The sequence below is a fragment of the Lampetra fluviatilis genome, chromosome 79 (genome assembly GCF_964198595.1).
Source record: "Lampetra fluviatilis chromosome 79, kcLamFluv1.1, whole genome shotgun sequence".
In the NCBI taxonomy this organism is placed as follows: domain Eukaryota; kingdom Metazoa; phylum Chordata; class Hyperoartia; order Petromyzontiformes; family Petromyzontidae; genus Lampetra; species Lampetra fluviatilis.
Genome location: NC_136353.1, coordinates 1,952,717 through 1,968,195, shown reverse-complemented (window position 1 = coordinate 1,968,195; position 15,479 = coordinate 1,952,717). Strand labels below are relative to the sequence as shown.

The 15,479-nt window shown below is 58.4% G+C and overlaps 1 protein-coding gene across 1 annotated transcript in view; it reads left to right on the top strand.

Annotated features, from left to right (window-relative positions):
• The window catches only part of TRMT2A (tRNA methyltransferase 2A), a 29,042-nt gene extending 13,974 nt beyond the window's left edge, over positions 1-15,068 (top strand). Inside the window, exons 10-12 of the mRNA XM_078884220.1 lie at positions 7,078-7,174; positions 9,768-9,885; positions 15,042-15,068. Of these exons, the coding sequence (XP_078740346.1) occupies positions 7,078-7,174; positions 9,768-9,885; positions 15,042-15,068 (242 nt within the window). The remainder of the gene's footprint in view (positions 1-7,077; positions 7,175-9,767; positions 9,886-15,041) is intronic.
• Positions 15,069-15,479: the final 411 nt, after the last annotated feature.

The window sequence follows — 15,479 nt, the reverse complement described above, 5'->3', positions numbered from 1 at the left end:
TCGTTCACTCACTCAATCACCCACTCGCTCACCCACTCGTTCACCCACTCAATCACCCACTCACTCACCCACTCGTTCACCCACTCAATCACCCACTCGCTCACCCACTCGTTCACCCACTCAATCACCCCCACACTCACCCACTCGCTCACCCACTCGCTCACCCACTCAATCACCCACCCAATCACCCACTCGCTCACCCACTCGTTCACCCACTCGTTCACCCACTCAATCACCCACTCAATCACTCACCCACTCGTTCACCCACTCGCTCACCCACTCACTCACGCACTCGCTCACCCACTCGTTCACCCACTCGCTCACCCACTCACTCACCCACTCGCTCACCCACTCACTCACCCACTCGTTCACCCACTCGTTCACCCCCTCAATCACCCACTCACTCACGCACTCGTTCACCCACTCAATCACCCACTCGCTCACCCACTCGTTCACTCACTCAATCACCCACTCACTCACCCACTCGATCACCCACTCACTCACCCACTCGCTCACCCACTCGCTCACCCACTCGTTCACTCACTCAATCACCCACTCGCTCACCCACTCGATCACCCACTCACTCACCCACTCGCTCACCCACTCGCTCACCCACTCGATCACCCACTCACTCACCCACTCGTTCACTCACTCAATCACCCACTCACCCACTCGTTCACCCACTCAATCACCCACTCGCTCACCCACTTGTTCACTCACTCAATCACCCACTCACTCACCCACTCGTTCACCCACTCGATCACCCACTCGCTCACCCACTCGTTCACCCACTCGTTCACCCACTCAATCACCCACTCGTTCACCCACTCAATCACCCACTCACTCACCCACTCGTTCACCCACTCAATCACCCACTCGCTCACCCACTCGATCACCCACTCGCTCACCCACTCGTTCACCCACTCAATCACCCACTCGTTCACCCACTCAATCACCCACTCACTCACCCACTCGTTCACCCACTCAATCACCCACTCGTTCACCCACTCAATCACCCACTCACTCACCCACTCGTTCACCCACTCACTCACCCACTCGTTCACCCACTCAATCACCCACTCGCTCACCCACTCGATCACCCACTCGTTCACCCACTCAATCACCCACTCACTCACCCACTCGTTCACCCACTCAATCACCCACTCACTCACCCACTCGTTCACCCACTCAATCACCCACTCACTCACCCACTCGTTCACCCACTCAATCACCCAATCACTCACCCACTCGTTCACCCACTCAATCACCCACTCGCTCACCCACTCGATCACCCACTCGTTCACCCACTCGCTCACCCACTCGCTCACCCACTCAATCACCCACTCACTCACCCACTCAATCACCCACTCACTCACCCACTCGTTCACCCACTCAATCACCCACTCACTCACCCACTCGTTCACCCACTCAATCACCCACTCGCTCACCCACTCGATCACCCACTCGTTCACCCACTCAATCACCCACTCACTCACCCACTCGTTCACCCACTCAATCACCCAATCACTCACCCACTCGTTCACCCACTCAATCACCCACTCGCTCACCCACTCGATCACCCACTCGTTCACCCACTCGCTCACCCACTCGCTCACCCACTCAATCACCCACTCACTCACCCACTCAATCACCCACTCACTCACCCACTCGTTCACCCACTCAATCACCCACTCACTCACCCACTCGTTCACCCACTCAATCACCCACTCGCTCACCCACTCGATCACCCACTCGTTCACCCACTCAATCACCCACTCACTCACCCACTCGTTCACCCACTCAATCACCCACTCGCTCACCCACTCGATCACCCACTCGTTCACCCACTCAATCACCCACTCACTCACCCACTCGTTCACCCACTCAATCACCCAATCACTCACCCACTCGTTCACCCACTCAATCACCCACTCGCTCACCCACTCGATCACCCACTCGTTCACCCACTCGCTCACCCACTCGCTCACCCACTCAATCACCCACTCACTCACCCACTCAATCACCCACTCACTCACCCACTCGTTCACCCACTCAATCACCCACTCACTCACCCACTCGTTCACCCACTCAATCACCCACTCGCTCACCCACTCGATCACCCACTCGTTCACCCACTCAATCACCCACTCACTCACCCACTCGTTCACCCACTCGATCACCCACTCACTCACCCACTCGTTCACCCACTCGCTCACCCACTCGCTCACCCACTCAATCACCCACTTAATCACCCACTCGCTCACCCACTCGCTCACCCACTCGATCACCCACTCACTCACCCACTCGCTCACCCACTCGCTCACCCACTCGCTCACCCACTCAATCACCCACTCAATCACCCACTCACTCACCCACTCGTTCACCCACTCAATCACCCACTCACTCACCCACTCGTTCACCCACTCGATCACCCACTCACTCACCCACTCGTTCACCCACTCAATCACCCACTCGCTCACCCACTCGATCACCCACTCGTTCACCCACTCAATCACCCACTCACTCACCCACTCGTTCACCCACTCAATCACCCAATCACTCACCCACTCGTTCACCCACTCAATCACCCACTCGCTCACCCACTCGATCACCCACTCGTTCACCCACTCGCTCACCCACTCGCTCACCCACTCAATCACCCACTCACTCACCCACTCAATCACCCACTCACTCACCCACTCGTTCACCCACTCAATCACCCACTCACTCACCCACTCGTTCACCCACTCAATCACCCACTCGCTCACCCACTCGATCACCCACTCGTTCACCCACTCAATCACCCACTCACTCACCCACTCGTTCACCCACTCAATCACCCACTCGCTCACCCACTCGATCACCCACTCGTTCACCCACTCAATCACCCACTCACTCACCCACTCGTTCACCCACTCAATCACCCAATCACTCACCCACTCGTTCACCCACTCAATCACCCACTCGCTCACCCACTCGATCACCCACTCGTTCACCCACTCGCTCACCCACTCGCTCACCCACTCAATCACCCACTCACTCACCCACTCAATCACCCACTCACTCACCCACTCGTTCACCCACTCAATCACCCACTCACTCACCCACTCGTTCACCCACTCAATCACCCACTCGCTCACCCACTCGATCACCCACTCGTTCACCCACTCAATCACCCACTCACTCACCCACTCGTTCACCCACTCAATCACCCACTCACTCATCCACTCGTTCACCCACTCGATCACCCACTCACTCACCCACTCGTTCACCCACTCGCTCACCCACTCGCTCACCCACTCAATCACCCACTTAATCACCCACTCGCTCACCCACTCGCTCACCCACTCGATCACCCACTCACTCACCCACTCGCTCACCCACTCGCTCACCCACTCGCTCACCCACTCAATCACCCACTCAATCACCCACTCACTCACCCACTCGTTCACCCACTCAATCACCCACTCACTCACCCACTCGTTCACCCACTCGATCACCCACTCACTCACCCACTCGTTCACCCACTCAATCACCCACTCGCTCACCCACTCGATCACCCACTCGTTCACCCACTCAATCACCCACTCACTCACCCACTCGTTCACCCACTCAATCACCCACTCGCTCACCCACTCGATCACCCACTCGTTCACCCACTCAATCACCCACTCGCTCACCCACTCGATCACCCACTCAATCACCCACTCGCTCACCCACTCGATCACCCACTCGTTCACCCACTCAATCACCCACTCACTCACCCACTCGTTCACCCACTCAATCACCCACTCGTTCACCCACTCAATCACCCACTCGCTCACCCACTCGATCACCCACTCGATCACCCACTCACTCACCCACTCGTTCACCGACTCAATCACCCACTCGCTCACCCACTCGTTCACCCACTCAATCACCCCCACACTCACCCACTCGTTCACCCACTCGTTCACCCACTCAATCACCCCCACACTCACCCACTCGTTCACACCACTCGATCACCCACTCGCTCACCCACTCGTTCACCCACTCAATCACCCCCACACTCACCCACTCGTTCACCCACTCGTTCACCCACTCAATCACCCCCACACTCACCCACTCGTTCACCCACTCGCTCACCCACTCGCTCACCCACTCGTTCACCCACTCAATCATCCACTCGCTCACCCACTCGCTCACCCACTCGCTCACCCACTCGCTCACCCCGCTCGCTCACTTGCTCGCTCACTCGCTCGCTCACACCGCTCGCTCACCACACGCTCACCCACTCGCTCACCCACTCGTTCACCCACTCAATCACCCACTCGCTCGCCCACTCGTTCACTCACTCAATCACCCACTCGCTCACCCACTCGCTCACCCACTCGCTCACCCACTCGCTCACCCACTCGTTCACCCACTCAATCACCCACTCGCTCACCCACTCGTTCACCCACTCAATCACCCACTCGCTCACCCACTCGCTCACCCCCATGCTCACCATGTCGCTCACCCACTCACTCACCCCCTCGCTCACCCACTCGCTCACCCACTCACTCACCCACTCGCTCACCCACTCGTTCACCCACTCAATCACCCACTCGCTCACCCACTCGCTCACCCACTCGCTCACCCACTCGCTCACACCGCTCGCTCACCCACTCGCTCACCCCCACGCTCACCACGTCGCTCACCCACTCGCTCACCCACTCGCTCACCCACTCGCTCACCCACTCGCTCACCCACTCGATCATTCACTCGCTCACCCACTCGTTCACCCGCTCGCTCACCCACTCGCTCACCCCCACGCTCACCCCCACGCTCACCACGTCGCTCACCCAGTCGCTCACCCACTCGCTCACCCACTCGCTCACCCACTCGATCATTCACTCGCTCACCCACTCGCTCACCCACTCGTTCACCTACTCAATCACCCCCACACTCATCCACTCAATCACCCACTCGTTCACCCACTCGTTCACCCACTCGTTCACCCACTCAATCATCCACTCGCTCACCCACTCGCTCACCCACTCGCTCACCCACTCGCTCACCCACTCGTTCACCCACTCGCTCACCCACTCGTTCACCCACTCGCTCACCCACTCGTTCACCCACTCGTTCACCCACTCAATCATCCACTCGCTCACCCACTCGCTCACCCACTCGCTCACCCACTCGCTCACCCGCTCGCTCACTCGCTTGCTCACCCGCTCACTCACCACACGCTCACCCACTCGCTCACCCACTCGTTCACCCACTCAATCACCCACTCGCTCACCCACTCGTTCACTCACTCAATCACCCACTCGCTCACCCACTCACTCACCCACTCGCTCACCCACTCGCTCACCCACTCAATCACCCACTCGCTCACCCACTCGTTCACCCACTCAATCACCCACTCGCTCACCCACTCGTTCACTCACTCAATCACCCACTCGCTCACCCACTCGCTCACCCACTCGCTCACCCACTCGCTCACCCACTTGCTCACCCACTCGCTCACCCACTCAATCACCCACTCGCTCACCCACTCGCTCACCCACTCAATCACCCACTCGCTCACCCACTCAATCACCCACTCGCTCACCCACTCACTCACCCACTCGTTCACCCACTCGCTCACCCACTCGCTCACCCACTCGCTCACCCACTCGCTCACCCACTCGCTCACCCACTCGCTCACCCACTTGTTCACCCACTCAATCACCCACTCGCTCACCCACTCGCTCACCCACTCGCTCACCCACTCGCTTACCCACTCACTCACCCGCTCGCTCACCCAGTCGCTCACCCCCACGCTCACCACGTCGCTCACCCCACTCACTCACCCACTCGTTCACTCACTCAATCACCCACTCGCTCACCCACTCGCTCACCCACTCGCTCACCCACTCGCTCACCCACTCGCTCACCCACTCGCTCACCCACTCGATCACCCACTCGCTCACCCACTCGCTCACCCACTCGATCACCCACTCGCTCACCCACTCGATCACCGACTCAATCACCCACTCGCTCACCCACTCGATCACCCACTCACTCACCCACTCGTTCACCGACTCAATCACCCACTCGCTCACCCACTCGATCACCCACTCACTCACCCACTCGTTTACCGACTCAATCACCCACTCGCTCACCCACTCGTTCACCCACTCGTTCACCCACTTGGTCACCCACTCACTCACCCACTCAATCACTCACTCACTCGTTCACCCACTCGCTCACCCACTCGCTTACCCACTCGTTCACCCACTCGTTCACCCACTCGCTCACCCACTCGCTCACCCACTCGCTCACCCACTCGCTCACCCACTCGCTCACCCCGCTCGCTCACCCGCTCGCTCACTTGCTCGCTCACTTCGCTCGCTCACCCGCTCGCTCACCACACGCTCACCCACTCGCTCACCCACTTGTTCACCCACTCAATCACCCACTCGCTCACCCACTCGTTCACTCACTCAATCACCCACTCGCTCACCCACTCGCTCACCCACTCGCTCACCCACTCGCTCACCCACTCAATCACCCACTCGCTCACCCACTCGTTCACCCACTCAATCACCCACTCGCTCACCCACTCGCTCACCCCCACGCTCACCATGTCGCTCACCCACTCACTCACCCCCTCGCTCACCCACTCACTCACCCACTCACTCACCCCCTCGCTCACCACGCGCTGGCCTGCGTGAGTCGCTCACCCACTTCGCTCACAAGCTCGCTCACCCACTCGCTCACCTGCTCGCTCACCCACTCGCTCACCCACTCACTCACCCGCTCGCTTACCCACTCGCTCACCCACTCGCTCATCCGCTCGCCCACATCGCTCACCACCCCACTCACCACTCCACTCACCACCCCACACACCACCCCACACACCACCCACTCACCAACCCACTCACCGTTCACCGCTCACCACTCACCCTCACCACTCACCCTCACCACTCACCACTCACCCTCACCGTGTGAGCGTAGAGATCAAGGTGGTACAGGCCACTCACCCTCACCACTCACCCTCACCACTAACCGCTCACCCTCACCGCTCACCCTCACCACTCACCACTCACCCTCACCGTGTGAGCGTAGAGGTCAAAGTGCTACAGGCTCTCCGCCGCTCTGTCTGCGTGGGCCGCCTCCTCTACGTCTCCTGCAACCCACGAAGTGCCTCCAGCAACTTCAACGAGTGAGATCACTACTCACCTACTCACTCACCTACTCACCTACTCACCCACCTACTCACTCACTCACCTACTCACCCATTCACTCACCTACTCACCTACTCACTCACTCACCTACTCACCTACTCACTCACCTACTCACACACCTACTCACTCACCTACTCACCTACTCACCCACCTACTCACTCACCTACTCACCTACTCACCCACCTACTCACCTACTCACTCACCTACTCACTCACTCACCTACTCACCTACTCACTCACCTACTCACCTACTCACTCACCTACTCACCTACTCACTCACCTACTCACTCACTCACCTACTCACCTACTCACTCACCTACTCACCTACTCACCTACTCACCCACCTACTCACCTACTCACTCACCTACTCACTCACCTACTCACCTACTCACACACCTACTCACTCACCCATTCACTCACCTACTCACTCACTCACCTACTCACCCATTCACTCACCTACTCACCTACTCACTCACTCACCTACTCACCCATTCACTCACCTACTCACCTACTCACTCACCTACTCACCTACTCACTCACCTACTCACTCACCTACTCACCTACTCACTCACCTACTCACTCACCTACTCACCCACCTACTCACTCACCTACTCACTCACTCACCTACTCACCTACTCACTCACCTACTCACCTACTCACACACCTACTCACTCACCCATTCACTCACCTACTCACTCATTCACTCACCTACTCACCTACTCACTCACCTACTCACCTACTCACTCACCTACTCACTCACCTACTCACTCACCTACTCACCTACTCACTCACCTACTCACACACCTACTCACTCACCTACTCACTCACCTACTCACTCACCTACTCACCTACTCACTCACCTATTCACCTACTCACTCACCTACTCACTCACCTACTCACCTACTCACTCACCTATTCACTCACTCACTCACTCACCTACTCACCTACTCACTCACCTACTCACCTACTCACTCACCTACTCACTCACCTACTCACCTACTCACCTACTCACCTGCTCACCTACTCACTCACCTACTCGCTCACCTACTCACTCACCCACTAACCCACTCACTAACCCACTCACTCACTCACTCACCTACCTACTCACTCACTCACCCACTCACCTACTCACTCACCTACTCACCCACTCACCTACTCACTCACCTACTCACCTACTCACCCACTCACTCACCCACCTACTCACCCACCCACCCATCCACCCACCTGCCCATCCACCCACCCGCCCATCCACCCATCCACCCACTCACTCGCCCACTCACTCACTCACTCACTCACCTACTCACTCACCTACTCACTCACCTACTCGCTCACCTACTCACCTACTCACCTACTCACTCACTCACCTACTCACCTACTCACTCACCTACTCACCTACTCACCTACTCACACACTTACCTACTCACCTACTCACCCACCTACTCACCTACTCGCTCACCTACTCACCTACTCACCCACCCACCCACTCACTCACCTACTCACCTACTCACCTACTCACTCACCTACTCACTCACCTACTCACTCACTCACCCACCCCACCCACTCACCCACTCACTCACCCACTCACCCACCCACCCACTCACCCACTCATTTCCTTACCCACCCACCCACTCACCCACTCACTCACCCACTTACCCACTCACCCACTCACTCCCTCACCCACCCACTCACTCACCCACTCACTCACTCACCCACCCACCCACTCACTCACCCACCCACTCACCCACCCACCCACTCACCCACCCATCCATCCACCCACCCACTCACCCACCCACCCACCCACCCTCTCACTCACTCACCCACCCACTCACTCACCCTCTCACTCACCCACTCACTCACTCACCCACCCACCCACTCACCCACCCACCCACTCACCCACCCACTCACCCACTCACTCACCCACCCACTCACCCACCCACTCATCCACCCACTCACCCACCCACCCACTCACCCCCCCACCCACCCACTCACTCACCTACTCACCTACTCACCTACTCACTCACCTACTCACTCACCTACTCACTCACCCACCCACCCACTCACCCACTCACTCACCCACTCACCCACCCACCCACTCACCCACTCACTCCCTTACCCACCCACCCACTCACCCACTCACTCACCCACTTACCCACTCACCCACTCACTCCCTCACCCACCCACTCACTCACCCACTCACTCACCCACCCACCCACCCACTCACTCACCCACCCACTCACCCACCCACTCACCCACCCATCCATCCACCCACCCACTCACCCACCCACCCACCCTCTCACTCACTCACCCACCCACTCACTCACCCTCCCACTCACCCACTCACTCACTCACCCACCCACCCACCCACTCACCCACCCACCCACCCACTCACCCACCCACTCACCCACTCACTCACCCACCCACTCACCCACCCACTCATCCACCCACTCACCCACCCACTCACCCCCCCACCCACCCACTCACTCACCCACCCACTCACTCACTCACCCCCCCACCCACCCACCCACCCACCCACTCACCCCCCTACCCCCCCACCCCCCCACCCCCCCCCCAGTCTCTGCCGGGCGCCGTCCAATCGGATGCGAGGGCCTCCGTTCCGACCAATCAGAGCGGCCGCTGTGGATCTCTTCCCCCACACCCCTCACTACGAGCTCCTGCTGCTGTTTGAGAGGGCAGCGGGGGGGGGGCAGCAGGGTGAGGGGGGAGGGGGGGGAGGGGGGCAGCAGGGTGAGGGGGGAGGGGGGCAGCAGGGAGGGGGGGGAGGAGGGGGGCAGCAGGGTGAGGGGGTGGGGGGGCAGCAGGGAGGGGGGGTGGGGGGGCAGCAGGGTGAGGGGGTGAGGGGGCAGCAGGGTGAGGGGGCGGGGGGGCAGCAGGGTGAGGGGGGAGGGGGGGTGGGGGGGCAGCAGGGTGAGGGGGTGGGGGGGCTACAGGGTGAGGGGGCGGGGGGGCAGCAGGGTGAGGGGGTGGGGGGGCAGCAGGGTGAGGGGGCGGGGGGGGCTACAGGGTGAGGGGGCGGGGGGGCAGCAGGGAGGGGGGGGAGGGGGGGTGGGGGGGCAGCAGGGAGGGGGGGTGGGGGGGCAGCAGGGAGGGGGGGTGGGGGGGCAGCAGGGAGGGGGGGGGAGGGGGGCAGCAGGGTGAGGGGGTGGGGGGTGCAGCAGGGAGGGGGGGTGGGGGGGCAGCAGGGAGGGGGGCAGCAGGGAGGGGGGGTGGGGGGGCAGCAGGGAGGGGGGGTGGGGGTGCAGCAGGGTGAGGGGGGAGGGGGGCAGCAGGGAGGGGGGGGGAGGGGGGGGGTGGGGGGGGCAGCAGGATGAGGGGGTGGGGGGGCAGCAGGGAGGGGGGGTGGGGGGGCAGCAGGGAGGGGGGGTGGGGGTGCAGCAGGGAGGGGGGGTGGGGGGGCAGCAGGGAGAGGAATCAGACCATGGTGGTGATGGTGGTGATGTTGTTGTTGATGATGATGATGATGGCGGCGATGGTGGTGAGATTCGATTCATGCATCACCCTGTTCTGCCATGATGGTAAATAAACAACTTCATTTACACACTGGTGGTGGTGATGGTGGTGGTGATGGTGGTGGTGATGGTGGTGATGGTGGTGATGGTGGTGGTGATGGTGGTGGTGGTGATGGTGGTGGTGATGGTGGTGGTGATGATGGTGGTGGTGGTGGTGATGATGGTGGTGATGATGGTGGTGATGATGGTGGTGATGGTGATGATGGTGGTGGTGGTGATGGTGGTGATGGTGGTGGTGATGGTGATGATGATGGTGGTGGTGGTGATGGTGATATACCGCATGCCCAGCCAGGGTGGGTGGTTGGGTGGGTGGGTGGTTGGGTGGGTGGGTGGTTGGGTGGGTGGTTGGGTGGGTGGGTGGTTGGGTGGGTGGGTGGTTGGGTGGGTGGGTGGGTGGTTGGGTGGGTGAGTGAGTGGGTGGGTGAGTGGGTGGGTGAGTGGGTGGGTGGGTGGGTGAGTGGGTGGGTGAGTTAGTGGGTGGGTGAGGTGAGTGGGTGGGTGAGTGAGTGGGTGGGTGGGTGGGTGAGTGGGTGGGTGGGTGGGTGAGTGGGTGAGTGGGTGGGTGAGTGAGTGAGTGAGTAGGTGGGTGAGTGGGTGAGTGACACGGGCTAGAGAAGAGATGGAGTGATGTGGTACAGGAGGACGTGGAGCTGAGTGGACTTGCCGATGACTGGTACCAGCGGTGTCAAGATCGGCCTCAGTGGAGGAGGCTCGTGAAGGACGCTACTGGGCAGTTGGAGGCAGTCGCCCTCCAACAACAACGGAGGGCGGAGGAGCGACGCTCACAACAACGAGCGGAGTGCCGGGTGGCTAAAGCACAGCAAGTTGGCACAGTAGGGGGCACAGGTGGTGCATCAGCCAGTCATCTCGGTCAGTCGACCCGTGGCACCTGCTGGGTCTGCCCCGTGACCTCCTGCCAGCGGGCGTTCAACACTTCACGTGGCCTAAAGGTGCACGTGGCCTGGCACAAGCGTCGTGGTGACGTCACCGCCACTTAGTGGCGAACGGCGGTTGTTGTCTCTGTGTGTGTCTGTCTGTCTGTGTGTCTGTGAAAGGCGGTCCGGCGTGGTGCTGGCCACCCACCCCCTCGTGTACCGTTCCGGCCTTCATAGGTGCTCGCTAACAGCACTTGCCCCTACAGTCTGTTAAGGCTACACGGGGGATCTTTGTCTTTATCTTTGTGTGTGTGTGTCTGTGTATCTGCGTGTGTCTGTGTTTGTGTCTGTGTGTGTCTGTGTGTGTGTGTCTGCGTGTGTCTGTGTGTGTGTGACTGCGTGTGACTGCGTGTGTCTGTGTGTGTGTCTGTGTGTGTCTGCGTGTGTCTGCGTGTGTCTGACAGTGTGTGACTGCGTGTGTTTGTGTGTGTGTGTCTGTGTGTGTATCTATGTGTATGTCTGTGTATGTGTCTGTGTGTCTGCGTGTCTGTGTATGTGTGTCTGTGTATCTGCGTGTGTCTGTGTGTGTATCTGTGTGTGTGACTGTGTGTGTGTGTGTCTGTGTGTGTCTGTGTGCGTGTCTGTGGTGTGTGTGTCTGTGTATCTGCGTGTGTCTGTGTGTGTGTCTATGTGTGTGTCTGTGTATGTGTCTGCGTGTCTGTGTGTGTGTGTCTGTGTGTGTCTGTGTGTGTGTCTGTGTGTGTCTGTGTATGTGTCTGTGTGTGTATCTGTGTGTGTGACTGTGTGTGTGTGTGTCTGTGTGTGTGTCTGTGTGTGTGTCTGTGTGTGTGTGTGTCTGTGTGTGTGTCTGTGTCTGTGTCTGTGTGTGTCTGTGTGTGTGTCTGTGTGTGTGTCTGTGTGTGTGTCTGTGTGTGTGTCTGTGTGTGTGTCTGTGTGTGTGTCTGTGTGTGTATCTGTGTGTGTGTCTGTGTGTGTGTATCTGTGTGTGTGTCTGTGTGTGTATCTGTGTGTGTGTCTGTGTGTGTATCTGTGTGTGTGTGTCTGTGTGTGTGTCTGTGTGTGTGACTGTGTGTGTGTGTGTGTCTGTGTGTGTGTCTGTGTGTGTGTCTGTGTGTGTGTGTGTGTCTGTGTGTGTGTCTGTGTCTGTGTGTGTCTGTGTGTGTGTCTGTGTGTGTGTCTGTGTGTGTGTCTGTGTGTGTGTCTGTGTGTGTGTCTGTGTGTGTGTCTGTGTGTGTGTCTGTGTGTGTGTCTGTGTGTGTATCTGTGTGTGTGTCTGTGTGTGTATCTGTGTGTGTGTCTGTGTGTGTATCTGTGTGTGTGTGTCTGTGTGTGTGTCTGTGTGTGTGTCTGTGTGTGTGTCTGTGTGTGTGTGTCTGTGTGTGTGTCTGTGTGTGTATCTGTGTGTGTGTCTGTGTGTGTATCTGTGTGTGTGTCTGTGTGTGTATCTGTGTGTGTGTCTGTGTGTGTATCTGTGTGTGTGTGTCTGTGTGTGTGTCTGTGTGTGTGTCTGTGTGTGTGTCTGTGTGTGTGTGTCTGTGTGTGTGTCTGTGTGTGTGTCTGTGTGTGTGTCTGTGTGTGTGTGTGCCAGCGGACCTTCCGCTGTGAGATAATTCACGGAAGGCGATTTTCTTGTCACCTCACGAACACCCTTCCTGTGTGTGTACATGTGTGTGTCTGTGTGTGTGTACATGTGTGTGTCTGTGTGTGTGTACATGTGTGTGTGTACATGTGTGTGTCTGTGTGTACATGTGTGTGTGTGCATGTGTGTGTCTGTGTGTGTGTGTCTGTGTGTGTGTACATGTGTGTGTGTGTACATGTGTGTGTCTGTGTGTGTGTGTACATGTGTGTGTGTACATGTGTGTGTGTGTACATGTGTGTGTCTGTGTGTGTGTGTACATGTGTGTGTGTACATGTGTGTGTCTGTGTGTGTGTGTACATGTGTGTGTGTACATGTGTGTGTACATGTGTGTGTCTGTGTGTGTGTGTACATGTGTGTGTGTACATGTGTGTGTGTGTACATGTGTGTGTGTGTACATGTGTGTGTCTGTGTGTGTGTGTGTACATGTGTGTGTGTACATGTGTGTGTGTGTACATGTGTGTGTCTGTGTGTGTGTGTACATGTGTGTGTCTGTGTGTGTGTGTACATGTGTGTGTGTACATGTGTGTGTGTGTACATGTGTGTGTGTACATGTGTGTGTGTGTACATGTGTGTGTCTGTGTGTCTGTGTGTGTTAGTGAGTGGATGAGTGGGTGGCTGGGTGAGTGAGTTGGTGGGTGAGTGAGTTGGTGGGTGAGTGAGTGGGTGAGTGGATGAGTTAGTGAGTGGGTGGGTGGTTGAGTGAGTGGGTTAGTGGGTGGGTGAGTGGGTGAGTGAGTGGGTGAGTGAGTGAGTGAGTGGGTGGGTGACTTGGTGAGTGGGTGGGTGGGTGAGTTGGTGAGTGGGTGGGTGGGTGGGTGAGTTGGTGAGTGAGTGGGGTGAGTGAGTGAGTGGGTGAGTGGATGAGTTAGTGAGTGGGTGGGTGGTTGAGTGAGTGGGTTAGTGGGTGGGTGGGTGAGTGGGTGAGTGAGTGGGTGAGTGAGTGAGTGGGTGGGTGACTTGGTGAGTGGGTGGGTGGGTGAGTTGGTGAGTGGGTGGGTGGGTGGGTGAGTTGGTGAGTGAGTGGGTGAGTGGGTGAGTGGGTGAGGTGAGTGAGTGGGTGAGTGAGTGAGTGGGTGAGTGGGTGGGTGGGTGGGGTGAGTGAGTGAGTGGGTGGGTGGGTGAGTAGTTGAGTGAGTGGGTGGGTGAGTGGGTGAGTGTGTGTGTTAGTGAGTGGATGGGTGGTTGAGTGAGTGGGTGGGGTGAATGAGTGGGTGGGTGACTTGGTGAGTTAGTGAGTGGGTGGGTGAGTGGGTGAGTTGGTGAGTGGGTGAGTTGGTGAGTGGGTGAGTGGGTGGGTGGGTTAGTGAGTGGGTGGGTGAGTGAGTGGGTGGGTGAGTGGGTGAGTGAGTGAGTGAGTGGGTGAGTGAGTGAGTGGGTGGGTGAGTGGGTGAGTGAGTGGGTGAGTGAGTGAGTGGGTGAGTGAGTGGGTGAGTGAGTGAGTGGGTGAGTGGGTGGGTGGGTGAGTGAGTGAGTGGGTGAGTGAGTGGGTGAGTGAGTGAGTGAGTGGGTGAGTGAGTGGGTGGGTGGGTGAGTGAGTGGGTGAGTGAGTGGGTAGGTGAGTGAGTGAGTGGGTGGGTGGGTGAGTGAGTGGGTGAGTGGGTGGGTGAGTGAGTGAGTGGGTGGGTGGGTGGGTGAGTGAGTGGGTGAGTGGGTGGGTGAGTGGGTGGGTGAGTGGGTGGGTGAGTGGGTGGGTGGGTGAGTGAGTGAGTGAGTGGGTGAGTGGGTTGGTGAGTTCACAATGACCACATCAGGTTCACAATGGATTCGTTTTTATTCCATATCAGCATCACATCCTCGGCACGGACACGTGACCACGTGGTGAGCGATGCTCACCCGGTGAGCGAGATGGAGAGAGTGAGCCGCTACTCCCCTCACCACTGACACCACGTCTCACTCACCACCACTCACCACCACTCACCACGCTCACCACTCTCACCACCACCACTCACCATTCTCACCACGTCTCACTCACTCACCACTCTCACCACCACCACTAACCACTCTCACAACGTTTCACTCACCACCACTCACCACTCTCACCACCACCACTCACCATTCTCACCACGTCTCACTCACTCACCACTCACCACCCTCACCACGTCTCACTCACCACCACTCACCATTCTCACCACGTCTCACTCACCACTCTCACCACTCACCATTCTCACCACGTCTCACTCACTCACCACTCTCACCACTCACCACTCTCACCACGTCTCACT